At 41.2% G+C, this 16,266-nt stretch overlaps 1 protein-coding gene across 2 annotated transcripts; it reads left to right on the top strand.

Annotated features, from left to right (window-relative positions):
• Window positions 1-3,256: 3,256 nt before the first annotated feature.
• Window positions 3,257-15,540, top strand: si:ch73-100l22.3. Of its 2 annotated transcripts, XM_034688224.1 has the most exons (10): window positions 3,262-3,793; window positions 4,123-4,248; window positions 4,835-7,265; window positions 8,005-8,132; window positions 11,329-11,430; window positions 11,931-12,047; window positions 12,167-12,268; window positions 12,437-12,552; window positions 12,949-13,032; window positions 14,309-15,540. In XM_034688224.1, exons 1-10 carry the CDS (start codon window positions 3,665-3,667, stop codon window positions 14,466-14,468), a joined length of 3,495 nt encoding a protein of 1,164 aa, XP_034544115.1. In that variant the 5' UTR covers window positions 3,262-3,664; the 3' UTR covers window positions 14,469-15,540. The 2 variants fall into 2 exon arrangements, with proteins under 2 accessions (XP_034544116.1, XP_034544115.1); XM_034688225.1 differs by lacking the exon at window positions 11,329-11,430 and having other exon boundaries at window positions 3,257-3,793.
• The last annotated feature ends 726 nt before the right edge of the window (window positions 15,541-16,266 follow it).

Below are 16,266 nucleotides of genomic sequence, written 5' to 3'. Positions count from 1 at the left end.
TGTTCAAACATAAATGTGTCAACATGGTGGCCTCTGTTTGAGAGACACTTCTAATTATGCTATTAAGTGTTTAGGGCAACATTAATGCCACACGGGAGTGTCGATGCTATCATAGTGGTTGTGTCAAGCTGTGTGTGAATAACTGCAGGTACAATGTTCAGTGATGAAGTTAAAGAGTGTATGTGCAATGTTAGGAAGGTTCTTCTGTGTTTAAATCTGTGCAGGTTATGTGTTGTAGATCATGTAGGTTTCTCAGTATCACTTTACAAATAACTGTGAAAATGGGGCAAATGTTTTAGATTCAAAGTCGCTGAAAAGACTGAGTGCACATGAAACCTGCAGTCAAACTATTTACTGTTTCTGTCTCCCAGACTTCAGTAAGTCGTTGTTTTACTCAGGCCAGGGTGTTACGTCTCCAAACAAATGAGGTGAAACATTACAGAAGTCTCTTTCAGATTTTCACGAGGCATACATGATCAGATGACAGCGCTGACCTTTTCTGATTATCAGACAGGGCGGCTTGGATGCTTTTCATAACAGAGTTTAAGAGCTTGTAAGACACGCCAACCTTATTTTCCCGCTGCCTTTACAGGGGTCATACCCTCTTTATCAAAAGGCTTTTCATGGCAAACCCAAGCAACTGCTCCTAAACCACATCTATAAATATTTTACAGAGGCAGAGAGGAGCGGTGGAAACTCATCTGATAAAACCACGTCTCACTCCACTTATACCAACCCCCTTTTATAAAGTGAGTTAACTCAGCAGGCAGCCGAGCCCTCCTTAAAAAACATCTGATTCTCCTGGAAGATGCAAATCATTAACTCCTTATCTTGCTGCTTGGCCAATCAGTGTGTAGTTCTTCAGTTGTTTTCCTGTCCAGTGAATCACGCCACCACACTCTAAAAGCCCTTTCACCCACCTCAAACCCCAATCGATGAGAGTAAATGAACCGAGAATTCCTTTGATCATTTGTTTGGGGATTTCATCAATAATAATGTTTGCTTTTCCTCTTAAGTTCCCCCTCTGCTGCTCTCTCTCACTCTCCCTGCTGCCCCCGTTTTTATCAGTTGTTCAGCCTCAAGTAAAGACAATTTTATGTGTCACATCACATTAACTTATTGTACGCTCTACCTTTCCTCTGATCTTAATCCCAATACTTTCTTCCCCTCCATCACGCCGTGGGTCTATTTGTGAGCACTCGGCTTTTTTGTGTTTCTAAAAATGAAAAATGGTCAGTTTGAAGATGAACAAAAGTAGTGATGCTGTGTGAATACGGTGTAGCCTGTTCAGACAAGCCCTTAGAAAAGTCTGTGTTTTGTAATATTTCTGTATGGGGTGTAATAAATTATTCTATGACAGTACTTTCTATGGGAAAATACTTAAAATGTGACAGTCTTTGTAAGTATTTATCTTCAACTAAATTATTGTACTTTTTTTATTTGTAGATATTTCAGTGATGATGACAAGGTATTGGTAATCTTGAAATTAACTGTTTCATCATCGGTCTGATGCATCTTTTAATTTATTGATGTATATACTGTATGTTTGTTGATAAACAGCTTACTTTATTTTGTATATGACCAATAAAATGTTTCCAAAACGGACGGCTTTTGTGGGCCAATTTTATCCAGGAATGTTGGAATAACACTTTTCACAGTTTTCATTTAACATATTAACAGGCTGATAGTCTTTTATCTGAATATGAAAGTTCATCAAGAAGATTGATATAGTATATTCATTTTATTCAGCAACTACATATAAAAAAGGGCTGAAAAAGACAGTCATTCTCATATTAGCAATATTGTTTCATAGTTATTTTAATGAATCCCTGACACACTGATGTTGCATCGTAAATGGGGATCCAAAAATAAACATTGCACATGCATCCTGTTGGCTAAAACAGGTAAACTATAGAAAATAAACTGAAAAAAGTCCAGTTTTCTTGTGAATATAAATATTAGGAATAATTCACTCACCATGATAACCCCTTGTCAACCATATAACAGAAGTTTTTGTTCTGAAACGCCCATATATTACCGAATGGATGAGTACTTTAGGATGGATAGAGGGATCTTTTCAAAGTAGAGGTGTAACCTGTCGCCATTTACTGTTTTGTGGTGCAGTAGTTCCTCAAGGTTTGACATGAAGAGGTCGATTCTCGATACGATTCAGGGCCACCAAACTTTGGCAAAAAAACAGTTTGTCTGTAAAATGTCAGAAAACATGCCTGGAAAAACATTTAACTGTTATGCAATTATGGTTTATACTCATCTTTGTTTATTTAAATGTGTCTTTTATGCAGATTATAATATTATAATATAGTTGTTAAAAAAAAAGTCTTATTCAAAGATATTCATAAACCTTAAATTCATAGTTTCTCTACTTTGGGATTTCATTGTTGTAATACCTGTATTCATATCTATTGCTACTTTAGAATATATATTCTATGTTTATCTTATTATTAATATTAATTGTAGTTTTTATGTGTGTGTCAATTTGTTTTTGTTTTTTTATTTATTATTTTGTGATCTCTAAACATGATTTGGGTGGAGGCTTCATATAAGCTCTCTGAGTTTTATGCCTCTTCTTATATATATATATATATATATATATATATATATATATATATATATATATATATATGTATGTGTGTGTTTGTTTTTTTTCATGTTACTTTTTTGTGCATTTTTTTTCTTGTGAAAATAGATAAATAAATAGTTACCATTATTAATGTAACTCGTTTTCACCTTCGCATTTTCTCTCGGAAAACCTAAGTTTTATTTATATAATTTTTTGGATGCACTGACTTGCATTTATTAGATTCAGTAATGTAGGCCTTTTCAAGTCCTTTATTTATAGCAAGTGAACCAAACTCCTATGATAACCTTTGATGCAGCAGGAGCCAACAATCCCCAAATATCCACAACAATGCAAAAATTGGAGCACACAGGTTGATCATGAATTGCATGATTTTTAATTAAACTGAAGTATAATATAATATAAAAGTTGGTGTTTGATTTGAAGCAGAAATGTGCATCATAGTTTGTTGTCCGGCTGGTCTGTAGGGGGCGCTGTCAAGTTGTCATCAGCTCTCAGCTTCTTAAACGGGCCGGGTCTCGTAGAAAACACGGAGTGGATCAGTGTTTATTCGTTGTTAATGCAAGATTATCGACCATGTTCTTATCAAGAGATGAGAGGTTTTATTTCCAATTCAATGATACATAAGTTATCTTTACATTAAGCTTGGTTTTATTCTTATAATGTGTTTTATTTGTACTATACTTTGGTAAATCCATGTCCATACTGGGAATCCATTCCGGGTTTTAGCCGGTATCCAAACCGTCAGCGTGTGTTGCTCCGGGAGGAGAGGCGGGTAAAGATGTAAACATTGATCCATCCTGGAGGGTTAGGGTTCTGTAGCTTTGTAGACTCTATTGTTTTACCATTTTATCAGAAGTAACTCCACGAGGTTAACCATTTACCTCCCTTTGTGCCTTCTTTTTTTTTACTTTAGCAGGAGTCAAAACGCTGAAGTTTACCAGAACAACCTATGCTAATCTGTAAGCTAGTGCTTTAGCTAGCAGGCTAAACTCTGGAAAGCGTTTTATTGTCTCTTCTCTCTTTACTGTAACGTTGATACACAACTTATCCTGATGCAACCTGATGGAGGACTACGACACGTTTGTACAGCATCACCTGTCTTCCCTGAAAAGGAGAGAAGAGGAACACAACAAACCAACACCTTCATCCTCTCTCATCTGCTTCTATGGACGACCCATCCTTCCTCCCCTGGTATTCACTCAGTCTCATTATATTACAGACAAACCATCATAGTTTTGGGTCTTTAATCTTTGCCCAGTAGTCTCAATTGATCTGAAAACTAAAAAGGAGACCCTGCTGTGTTATTGTGTGTCACTGTGTAACTACTAGCTGGCAGGTTATGAAATGTATCTCATGTACAGCATCATCTTCCATTGAGTGCATCCTTTGTTTTTGAGAGTTGAGACATAGGAATGTGTGATAAAAATGCTTCAGATGTTGACATTTGGTTGACTAACGAACTTATTAGTGGCAGCCTTGTGGTAAATGTACATCTTCCCTCCTTTTCTTGATGCTAACAGCTCTCAGGGGGACAGAGAGAGGAGATGCAGGGACTCAGAGACAGGGCGCAGAAAGCTGCTGTTCACAGAAAGTTAAAGGAAGATTCAAGAATGGCATTCGTGCAAACTATTCTGCACAGTGTTCAGGTAAGTCCTGCTTTTTCTGCCTTTTTTAATGACACAAGATACAGCTGCTTTAATCAAAAGGAAAAAGGGCTCAGTGAGGAAACCTTAGACAGCAGACCCAGGCTTTACTTATGTGAGCCAAGCCAAACACATGGCCCCAACCTAATGTGTAGATAGATAAGTAGCAGGAGACAGGACGTCACTGTGGTTATCAAGTGGGCACCTCCCTGATATCATCAGTCTGTCATGTTAGGCCTGTGACACCTTAGGGTGGCTTAGCAGTGACCTCTGGTGTCCCACAACCCCTCTCCTCTTCATCATGCAGATCTTGTTTGTGTTATTGCACCCTCATGTAGACCATGCAACTAACTACTGGTGCCATCATAACACACGTAAAGGGATTACCATAGAAGAAGGACATTAATATAATAATATGTTCCTTTATTCATAATCCTACTTAACAATACTGCCTTAAGCATCCAGACAGCTTAATCCCATTCAATCACGCTGTAATTATCTGAATGAATAGTCATAGTGGTACGTTGTTTTGCTGTTTTTAAGCTACTTTATTTGACACTGTGAATGTTTTCTCTGCGTTGGATTGCAGCTAAGGAAGACGCCAACCCTGGAGGAGTTGCTTAAAGAGACACAGATCAACCCAGAACACCATAACAGCCCCAGAAGATCGCTGACCAATGGCAGCTCTTTCAGGGGAACAAAAGATGACCCTCTGCTCTCACCAGCACCTAACAGACCTGCAGAGGATGGTGTTTCTCCCCCTCCATTCTCATCAACAACATACAGTGCCTTTCTTGCCTCTAATGTGACACCTCAGCAGGAGGACTGCCTTCTGGATCCACATCCCAGCCAACATGGATCACAGCCAAGTCCCTTTAACGGTGTTAGCCACCAGTCCTCAGGTTATGAGACCTACAACAATGTTGAAAACACTCTCAGTGTCTCTGGAGGTCTTGATGCAGGTTTGAACTTCGTCTCATCAAAGGGAGCTCACAGCTTCGGTGCCTTTTTTCTTCACAACACCTCAAACACAGTGGCCAAAATGCCGGATATTATCAGCTACCCTCCGATTGACGGAGAGGAGCTGGAGCGGAGTGGAATGGAGTCTTCTTTCTATGATGACTTTGTGGATGTAAAGGATGTTTGTTGCTCTGAACTCCAGGAAGATTCAGCCGTATGTGACAGTTTACGAGGAGAGAACTCTGAAAGCAGTCATGACAGCAGCACAGAGGGGGAAGCAAATCTTTCTGTTACTACAGTTCTTGACCCTGACAAATATGAAACATCAGACAGAACAGTGGGCCATATATCTTTATCAGACAACACAGACTTTTCAGACAATCCAGAGTCATCACAGACAGTTAACGTCCTTCACTGTTCAACACCAGAGCTGCACATTCAGCAGGACCTCACAGAAGCAGAGCAAACAGACGACCATGAAGATGAAGACATGCCTTATCGTCTGAGCCTCCAGGCGCTGCTGAAGAAATCCCAGGAGTATCGGCGGCGCCAGCGAATGCTTAGGAACCAAGCCAAAAACAGTAAAATCCAAGAGAGGACCCAAGAACAGCCAAGAGTGAGAGCGGAGGAGCCAAGCCTCTCCGATAAGGAGAACGACGAGTTCCTTCACAAGGGCAGTCTGACTGCAGAGGGGAAGACGACTAAAGAAATGAGAGGCACGTTTATCCCATCAGTGCAAACGTCGCCAAAGAAATCCTGGGACAGCGAGAGGATGATTGAGAGCGAGCTTTTTGGGGAGAACTTTAAAATTAAAAACACATCTTTAACAGGAGAGGAGAATACAAAGCAAATGACTGGTGATGATGGAGAAATAACCTTAAGAAATAATAAGCTAAACATCTCACAAGAAGTCATGACACAGCAGAAAATGATCAGTGCCTTCACGCAGGAGCACCCAAAGTCCACAGAAGCTGAGATCTTACTGAAGACAAGCCCTAAAGATGTTCATAAAGGAGAAGGGAAGTATCAAACCATCCCCGCCCTGAGTTTCTGCAGGAGTCCTGTACGCTGCAAAAGCAAAAACAGTATCCACAATGAAGATGCTGTTGATGGGACAGGGAGCTCAGAAGGTGTAACCAATCCTGGTTTGGAGAAGGAAATCAGTCCCAGAGCCGTCTCCTCCAAAGTGACTCCTGTGGATGAACGTGATCTAAGAGGTGTTTCAGTCAAGAGCTCACAGCACATAGATCAGCTCGAGACAAATCTGTCCGGTCTGAAAATCCTAATCTCAGATCTGGAGTCCACATTGACAGAAAACTTCAGGAACCAGAGTCAGACTGAGAGTAGACTGATGCAAAGTGATGATGAAGAAAGAAGTAATGATGTGGATGTAGACCAAAGGGAGCCGCTGGGGAGACGGTCTTCAGACAATGTGAAGAGCACGTTTGAAGATTCAGGGTCTGCCCGGAGCATCAGAGACAAAGATGAGTTTCCTGTCACAGAGCAGGAAAACCGAACTGGGGAAGTTAACTTACGTGAGCTCAGGCTTGTGAAAACTTTAGTTACAGAGAGAGGAAAGGAGAAAAGTTGTTGTAACGACGGACTCTCAAAGAGCCATGGACATGGTGGTCTCAGAAAGCAGCAGCCAGCAGCTAAATGTCTCCTCTCTGCAGCACAGCGCCAAAGGATTCCTGACATGTTCAGAAGAACTGCCTCTGAAGCCGCGGCTCCTCCTAACACCTCCGTGCTGTCGGACACCAGTAACCATCCTGTGGACAAGAGGACTGAGGCTGCTGAGGAGTCTCACAACTCAACACGCTCGCCGTCTCTCAACCAGTCGTACGACGTAGACGCTCCATCCGGCCTGTGGCTGCTGGAGGGGTCAGGGCCGGACTCAGGCCTGAGAGGTGGTCTTGTTCAGGAGAAACAGCTGACCCCAGAGGGGGAGGGGGAGGCTGGGGTGTCCAGGGTCAAACGCAGGCTGCTCATGCACATGTCAGAGGAGACACCACAGAGGAATGCCGGCTCTGTGGTCAGGCCAAACTCCAGCACGCCTCGAGGTAAGACTCCAAAATCCTGATCACAGGTTCTGCTGAAACAGACCCGATCATACTCTGCCCTCTGTAATGAAAGTGCTGTTATCAGCTAAGATTAGGGATGAAGGATCAATGATCAATCTCCAATATCTTCCTGATGTCTTCTTTCATTTCTTCTCAAGAAGTTTCCTAAACTGTGGAACTGTTCGGACTTGTGTTTTAAATTTGATGAATGCTCTGTCTTTGTAAGTTTGAAGCTCGAGTCAGGAAAACCTCAGGGCTGTACGCACACGCAGAAACCAAACAGAATTTAACAGAGACGTAGAAAGACTCCATGACCGGGTAGATTGAAATTAAAAATGATTGCACTCTCTTCTGCAAATGTAGATAAAAAATTAAGCACTTCTTAAAAAAGGAGGAAGTGTTGCTGAAAATGAAACAAGAACAAGCTAATATCTTGTTTTTTATTTGGTAGCATCAGCATTGTATATAAAATATAAATGTGTTATAGATTAACAAATGATTTCCCTTATTCAGAGAAGGGGACCTTCTGTAGAATACTGTAGAATCAAAAGTTTGATCTGAAATCTAAGGAAAAAAGAGTAGCGAGGAACGGAAAAGTGATGAACTGCATTAAACGGAAGGAAGAAGCATATTCCTAAGAACACTTGGTGAATGAGGCCAAATAAGTCCAGATCTTTTCCTTCTAACAGTATTTACTTCCTTCGTGTATCACCAGTTGTTTTATATTTTCTGCCTTCAGCTGCGGAGGGATGGAACGAAGGCCAAGGCAGTCTCAAAGAAAGACAGGAACAACTGCAACAGGCCCACGCTGCTCAGGTCAGAGCCCTGCAGGACGAGCACAGGAGACAGCAGGAGGAACTACTGCAGGTGAGACTACATGAGTGGATTATTGAGGAAATGATGATTAGATGTTATTAAACACATCTGAAACTAACATAAAGCCTAAAAGTAGGTGGCATAGATGGCATGTGTCTCGTAGAATTGAGATAGTTTCTGAGGGTAAAGGTCTGTGGTGTCTTTTTCACAATTTTATTACATTTTAAAATATTTGACAATTGTACATTTTAGCAAAAATGTCCTAAACTTCTGTAAATGACATTTCACCTCTGTCTAGCCTCTAGTCTCCTCAACCACTTAATTTTCTTAGGAACTCTTATCTAATGATGCTATGAAAGACTTTACAGTGTGGACGCTGTGAGGCTGCATGATAACACATGATAGGAAAATGAGGGATTCAATAGTGCAACGCAATCCAAAGCTGTACTTACGACTACAGTTGTTCCAGGGTAACAGGATTTGATGGCAGATAGATCAATATAGAGTATTTACCAAACTCAGGGCCGCTTCTAGGGCCCCATGAAAAGATATGACATAGGGCCCCGCAACCACAGCCCAAACCAGCCCTGCACAACTGCCATAACCACACCTGTGTCACACGTATGGCCCATTAAAAGCTCGGATAACTGTAAGTTCGTGTCAAAATCTGAAGATTGGATATTAATAATTATAAAAGAGAAAGCATGAGAGTCGCTCAGCAACATCTGTATTCATAAATATTATTTTTACCTTCCCGTGATATTTAACAAATTCACATACACTACCAGTCCAAAGTTTTGACACACCTTCTCATTCAATGGTTTTTATTTATTTTAATTATTTTCAACATTGTAGATTAATACTGAAGACATCAACACTATGAAATAATCTGGTGTTGCCATAATCTGGATTACAACAGTAGTCAAACAGGGCTATCCATTGTGTACTAACCCTACCCCTGAACAACACAACTGATGGTCTCAAACACATTAAGAAGGCAAGTCATTCTACAAATGAACTCTTGACAAGGCTCATGTTCATTAGAAACCATTCCAGGAGACCACTTCATGAAGCAGACTGAGAGAATACCAAGAGTGTGCAAAGCTGTCATGAAGGAAAAAGGGGGCTACTTTACAGAATCTAAAATATAAAACATATTCTGCTTTGTTTAACACTTTTTTGTTCATTCAATAATTCCATATATGTTCTTTCATAGTTTTGATGTCTTCAGTATTAATGTACAGTGTTTACAATCATTAAAATAAATACAAACCCTTGAATGAGAAGGTGTTTCCAAACTTTGACTGATAGTGTGTGTGCACAAAGATATGAAGAGAATATTTTATACTATTTGATAAACCTGTCGCTCACTTATGAACAAAAGTGACCTTAGCAGTCTGACAGGTAAGCAAGTTATTCTGTTAAATGTCTAAAACATGGAGTCTCTCTGAGGCCCCTCTTCACTCAAAGTGTTATGAACCGTGTGCCTTCATTCAGCCTGTTTACTTCACCGACAGCTGCAATTTAGAGAGAAAAACAAATGCTCATAAAAATGATGTTTTCATCTAGGACCCTTTTACATCCCCTTCCTTCTTTGGGATCCTGGTTAGTCACTCCCACTTATCTGCTCGGTACAACACCCAGGACTTTACCCTTTAAGCGTGTGTTGGACTTTTCATGTAAATGTGTTTTTTTTCATTGAAAACGAGACACAGCAGCACAGCAACAGCAAGACATAAAATAGCTTACACGTCTGAAAGACTAGCAGACATTCATCATCTCCAAACACAGTTCAGACAAAGTCACAGCGATGTTTCCTCCATCCCATTGGCCCGCTTCTTGCATCCGATTGCATCACTTATTGCTGTACAGATCTAGCACTGCGTAACTCCCGTACAACAACCATAATTCACTCTACGATGTTTTTGACTCCGCCCAAAGTCACCTTTAGAAAAGAGGAATGAGCGCTCTATTCCGGTATTTCCTGCTGCTTACAGATTCAGAAGAAACATCAATTATATAAGAAAACATTGACCTTGAATGTTCTTTTGAAATCAGAAGCAAACCTTTGAACATGTGTGTGTCTGTGCCATATATGCCCACAAACACACACACACATACACACACACACACACACACACACACACACACACGCGCACACACACACACACACACACACACACACACACACGTAGCCTCTACCTGTTAGAGCGCGCTTCTGGAGACCCAGGTCGTGGGCAGACTACAGACATCTGCTCATTACAAGAGACCTTCAGACTCTCCCAGTAAAAAAAGCACACACAGGAATTCTACCATAAATGTTTCATTACATCCCTAAGAGGCGAGCTGGCATGGTCGCAGCTTTCTCCGAGTGTGTGTGAGTGTGTGTGAGTGTGTGTGAGTGTGTGTGAGTGTGTGTGAGTGTGTGTGCGCGGGCGCACGGAAGACTTCAAGGACGCCTGCTGCTCTCTGGCAACCGGTCCCCTTTCCTTCAGCTTGTCTCTGTATTTGTTCTTGGCCGGTGTCCTTGCTCTATTAATCACAGTCTCAGTTTAATTTATGTATCCTTAACAACAATATAATTAACATAAGCTGTTTAATAAAAAAGACTTCTCTCCGCCTCCCCTCTGTCCTTCCATCATTTGTGATTTTGTGAGAGCGGGCTGGCTGGACTCTCTGGTGGAGGGGAGAAGGGGAGCGAGGGAATTGACACAGAAAAGGAAAGGATAATTTGTTTAATTCATGAGCGTCTGTGGTTAAGTGCCAGATCGTCCCGCCGAGTGCCACCGCTATGGTCCCTTCTCCTTCTCCTCCTCTTTTTATCCTCCCTCTATCCCGTACCTCGCTTTGTTTCTCTCCTTCTTTTTCAAAACCATTTTACTTTAGGGCTGTATTAATTTCCTCCTCTCCTGTCTCATCATCCCCGTCATCCCACTCCTCTTCCTCCTCTGCTCCCTCCATCATCTCATCCCTCTCCTCTGTGCCCCCCCCCCCCCCCCCCCCCCCCCCCCCCCCCCCCCCCCCCCCCCCCGCCCCCCCCCCCCCCCCCCACCAACCCCCCCCCCCCCCCCCCCCCCCCCTTCTGTCTCTTCCTCTCTACCCTCAATTAATTTCTTCCTCCTGCCTCATTTGCTGTCCTTTCCAATTCAATATTTTCCAACCTTGCCTGCTCCCAAATGTGCCTGCTGTACACGCACACACACACACACACTTCTCCTCTCTCACTCTCTCCCTCTCTCTCTCTCAGGCGTTGGCCGCGCGTTTCCGCCTCCTTCAGAGCGTGTCCTTCCCCTGCTCCATGTCCGGCTCACGTCTTGGGGACACGCTGACCTTTGCGAGCCTCTCTCAGGTATCACAGTACATTTTTCACGAATATCAGAGATGTGAGCAGCTTGTTCCACTCATCCTAAACATTTTTACTCATCACCTTTTTCACTCATCACCTGACACTCACGTGAAACACCCTCCTCCTCAGTGTCTTAATCTTCAATATTTCATCTTTATTGTGTCTTTGATCTGTATTCAGTCCAGCAGCTCGGTCTTGGTTCGACTGTACTCGCTCAACAAACCATCCAGGCTTTAAAATGCAACAGCTTCAGAATCAACAAGTGACTGACAGTAGATGGACTGCTTATTATTCTGTTTATTATTCTCTATTATAATGATGAGCAGCAAGTCCACTTGTGTTGATTTACTAAACAGATGCCAACCAGAAAGACCTTGAGAATCTGCACGGGAAATTAATTGGTTGTCATTGATGGAATTAGCATTCTCCTCTCTCTTCCCCTCTGCTCCTCATTATTCTCCCCTCTCATCACTCCTTCTCTCCTCTTCCTCCTTGTTCCTCAGCCCTGCAGCACGCTCTCGGAGCACTGCCGCCCCCTGCTGTCTGCGGCTGTGAAAGGTTTCCTGACTCGCAGGCTGCTGAAGACGGAGAGAGTGGCACAGCTGGTGCGGACTGTCAGGGTGAGTAGTCGAAGCGGTGTCACATCTTCCTCCTGAAGCATTCTGTCGTTCTTTTGGATGAGATGATTAAAATAAATACAGCTTGCAGTAATGAGTATGTGTGTATTTTGGACCTGCAGGACACACGGCAGCTCTTGCAGGCCCTTCAGCAGCAGAGTGCCGGCACAGGAGAGTTCAGCAGCAGACAGGACCTTTTGTTGCAGGAGAGAGTCACTCTGCAGGTATTAAGGCAAACACGTGCTGTTAACATCTGTTAACCTTCATCCTCTTCTCTCCTCCACCGCACACAGAGCAATTACTCCCTCCATTAGCAGTTACCACAACAGATTCTCTGAGTGCACGCATCCATTCAAGCTGTACTCTGCTCTGTAATTGTTTCCACGCTCCAGCTGCGCGCGGCACGTTACGAGGTCAACGACATATTCTTCAGCCTGTCAGCCGGAGAGAGGATGCAGCTGATCAGCTGGGACCGGGAGCTCGCCCGGGAGAGGGAGCTCAGAGACAGGTAACCTTTTCAGAGGCTGAGTGTGAACTTGGAATTCATGTAAACTGAAGGAATGTTGGTTGCTTAGTATGAACAGTGACGCTACTGTAAACAAGACAAAAAGGCTCGAGCAGAACCTTGTTTGTGGCAAGTCGTGTGGTTTAAAACCAAGGCATCACAGCTGTTTCCAAAGGGCTACATTTTTGGTCTTGTATACTCTTACATTTCTGATTCCTCAATGCTCATGTTGTCGATCTGCGTCTTTTAAAGTATGTATCATATAGATTTCTGTCTTGTTTCCATCTGCAGTTCTCTTCTGTGAGAACATGTTTAAAATATGCTTTACATTGAGGTCTATCAAAGCATTAATCTCTTCTCTCTCTGTGTTCTTGCTGGTGGTTGTATGTGCATGTTTAGAGCGGGGACACAGGCCATCCCAGAGGAAGGAGTTCGTTGTCGGACTGCAACACAAAAGTCACTGGAGAGGAAGAGAGGGGTGATGTGAGTGACTCGAGGACTCATGATAACGATTCCAGTGTTTCAATGAGAATTATGGACGATAAATGTTCGTCAACGACTCATTTTTTCATGACAAAAACGAGACGATGACGAGCTAAAGTGCATCACTGATAATAAAACTCTGACGAACGTATGTTTGATTTTGTTAACGAGACAAAAACTTAGTGGCCGACCGTCGGACATACAAAATCCATGTTTCCCCTCGCTGTGCGTCTAATCTTAGAAATAAAAGTGATGCATTCCTGGGACAGGCTGAGTTATTATTTGAGGGGCGCAGTGTTAGCTTGGTTTCTACCTGCAGCAGGTGTGCTTTATGAACCAGCTCTCCTCACCTCCATGCATCTGTCTCAGTTTCATTGATTCTTTTTACCCCCGATGTGCGTTAGTGACAAAGACACACCCAGGGGACGTCTGTTTAATATTTGACGTTTTTTGCCGCTATCACTATAAAAAGCTCTGCGTCTACATCTTGATTTAATCCAGTTTGGTGAAACATCAGACACATTTAGGAAGTTTTGATCAACTCCTTGTCATCAAAGATGCAGATGCCTTTCAGAGTGCCGTGAACTGACTGTCTGTCCAGGCGCCTGTCTCTGCAGGTGCATTCAAGGACAGTCGTAAATATGCATTACAGCCCTTTCAAGGCATTTTTCTGTGAATCAAGAGAATCAAAATACAGTCACAGTGGTCACATCAAGAATGTTTTCTTTTGACTTTTTAATAACAGGGAGAGGCTGAATTATTTAACTTAAGATATTACACAAGCAAAAGTGTTAAAGGAGTGAAATGTTGACTATTTTAACACTTGGTATAATCCTGTTACCAATATCTGATCGACTCCACAAATTATTTAAAGAGTGAAGATTTTTTGGCAAAAATCAAAGACTCAAATGTGACTAAAACTAAAATGTTTTGAGTTTTCGTTGACTAAAACTAGACTAGAAGGGCTGAAAAGACTAAAATGTGACTAAAACTAACATTTTCATCTAAAGACTAAAACTAAATCTAAAATAGCCGCCAAAACTATCCCTGAACGATTCTTTGTGTTTAAAAAATATGAAAATATGTGCTATTTCCTACCAAATTGATTAGACGGAAATAATGAGTGCCTGCAAGCCTTTCTTTTAGACGGACTTCTGTTTTTTTGCAGGAACGCACAGCTTTATTAATCATAAAGAAATCTTGCACCCTCAGGGAAATGTTCTCCACAGGCTCTGCCCTTGTTAGTGGCTAAAAGCTTGTCTTCTCTTCCCTTCAGGATGCAAAAAAAGGCAGCAGGAAGACTTCACGGAGCTGTGACAGGGACTGGACACAGCGCTGGGTCCTCTCCCGAGCAGCCACTGGAAACCAAACGAGGACAGTTCAGAGCAAACCCTCAGAGGGTCCCCAAGAGCACTAACTCCTCCAGACCACGATGACACTCCTCTAATTGGCCCCAGTGAGCACCTTTAGAAAAGCCGCTAGCCATTACATGAATGTTGCATTGCTAAGTGTTACAAGATTTGACACTAAGAAAGACCTGCTGGTTGTGTGCTGTGATTTTTTATCCTACTTTGCAACTAGAATGTAATATAATTGCAGCAGAGTCTCTCTCTCTCAGACGTTTTAGAGGAAGGGAAGGAGGAAGGAAGGGGTAAGACAACACCACAGCCGCTGTTAGAAACAAAACTCATCTTCAGTGTGGTAATGCTGCAGATGGAAGTAATCAAACTCTGGGTGCTAAACATGAGAGGTGCTGTTGTACGACTGCATATGACATGGTAGGACATGTCTCAGGAGGAATGCACGTTATCATGATGAACACAAATGAAGGGCTTGTTTTATTTTTGATATTTGGAAAGCATTGTTGCTCAACCCAGGCGTCTGAAGATAGATCTTTTAATATAATTATTATTATTATATATTATTATTATTATTGTTATTATTATATTATTATTATTATTATTATTATTATTAAACCTATTTACATATCTCTTATACGCACAGCACACAAGTCTTTGGCTCGTTTACCTCTCTTAAAACTCTTGACATGCAACCCCTGAGTGTGGGTATAAATAGAACTTTAGATTGTTATAAAGGTTACATGTTGCTTTAAAAACATGCAATGAGTCTTATGGACAACACAAGGAAACTAAATGCCTAACTTACTGCAGCTCAGGCTAAATGTGTAATTGCTCCTGTGCTTATGCTGCCTTTCGTAGATCAAATGTTATCACTGAAATGTTTGTACACCAGACAATCTGTTGAGTTGAAGTTGCACTGAAAGGATTATTTTAAAAGAAGAGCAGCAGAGTTGTTCAGATACAGCTTCAAACGTTGATGTTAATTGAGCTGTGTTACTCCCAAATTTGGCCTTAAGTGTTTTTTCTAGATTGTTTGAATAATCAGCCAAACACATGTAGAGCTTTGTATTTTTGTATTGACTCTGGGCCTGTTTTGTATGTTATTTATTTGTATGTGGTTTGTAATAAAGTTTTTTGAAACTTCACAGTTCCCTTGCTTTATTAAAACACTTCTCAACTCAACTCAACTTTATTTGTAGAGCACCTTTCATACATATAAACATGCAGCCCAAAGTGCTTCACAAAATAACAGAGAGACAGAAAACAACAGATATGTTAAAATTATAAAAGGGGTGACTATGAATAAAATGTTTTAAAATAAAAAAAATCCATACAGTAAAATTAATAGAATAAGTAATTGTGGAAAAAAAAGTCAAAAATAGTAAAAAAAAATTTATTGTGTCTCTATTATCAATAAAGCTTAGCTAACATTGCCTTTTGTTACCAGGTATTATACTTGCTTGTACTGTATGCAAAAACTTAATATATGTATGACATCGACCTGTGGGGGGGAGTGGTCTGGCGGCTAGGTTTTCCTTGTCTGGAATGTACGCTATGACACGGTGGCAGTATTTTATGTAATTTTATTTTGTTTTGTTTTGTTTTATTTCATTTATTTATTTATTCTTTCTTCTCTTTGTAATGTAAATTTATTATATAATCAACTCTTAATGTACTATTTTATGTGATACGAAGGCAGGATGTATAATTTGATTTGTGGAAAAACAAAAATCAATAAAACTCTGTTAAAAAAAATAAACAAAAAATAAGGTAGCGTTAACAAGATCAGATGAAAAAATTATATAACAAGAAGACAATTTCACTGGCTTCAGTTTATTTTTAAATCTATTCATTTTAACTGTCCATACTATCT

This window comes from Notolabrus celidotus, chromosome 7 (genome assembly GCF_009762535.1).
Source record: "Notolabrus celidotus isolate fNotCel1 chromosome 7, fNotCel1.pri, whole genome shotgun sequence".
NCBI classification, from domain to species: Eukaryota; Metazoa; Chordata; class Actinopteri; order Labriformes; family Labridae; genus Notolabrus; species Notolabrus celidotus.
This window is presented reverse-complemented; position numbering and strand designations above follow the sequence as displayed.

What these genes read in the sequence shown, in the direction of transcription:
- si:ch73-100l22.3 (XM_034688224.1), top strand. Translation starts at nt 3,665, where the DNA reads ATGGAGGACTACGACACGTTTGTACAGCATCACCTGTCTTCCCTGAAA. An exon ending in GAGAGGGAGCTCAGAGACAG is followed by an intron (nt 12,553 to 12,948) that starts GTAACCTTTTCA and finishes GTGCATGTTTAG; the next exon opens with AGCGGGGACACAGGCCATCC. An exon ending in GAGAGGAAGAGAGGGGTGAT is followed by an intron (nt 13,033 to 14,308) that starts GTGAGTGACTCG and finishes TCTTCCCTTCAG; the next exon opens with GATGCAAAAAAAGGCAGCAG.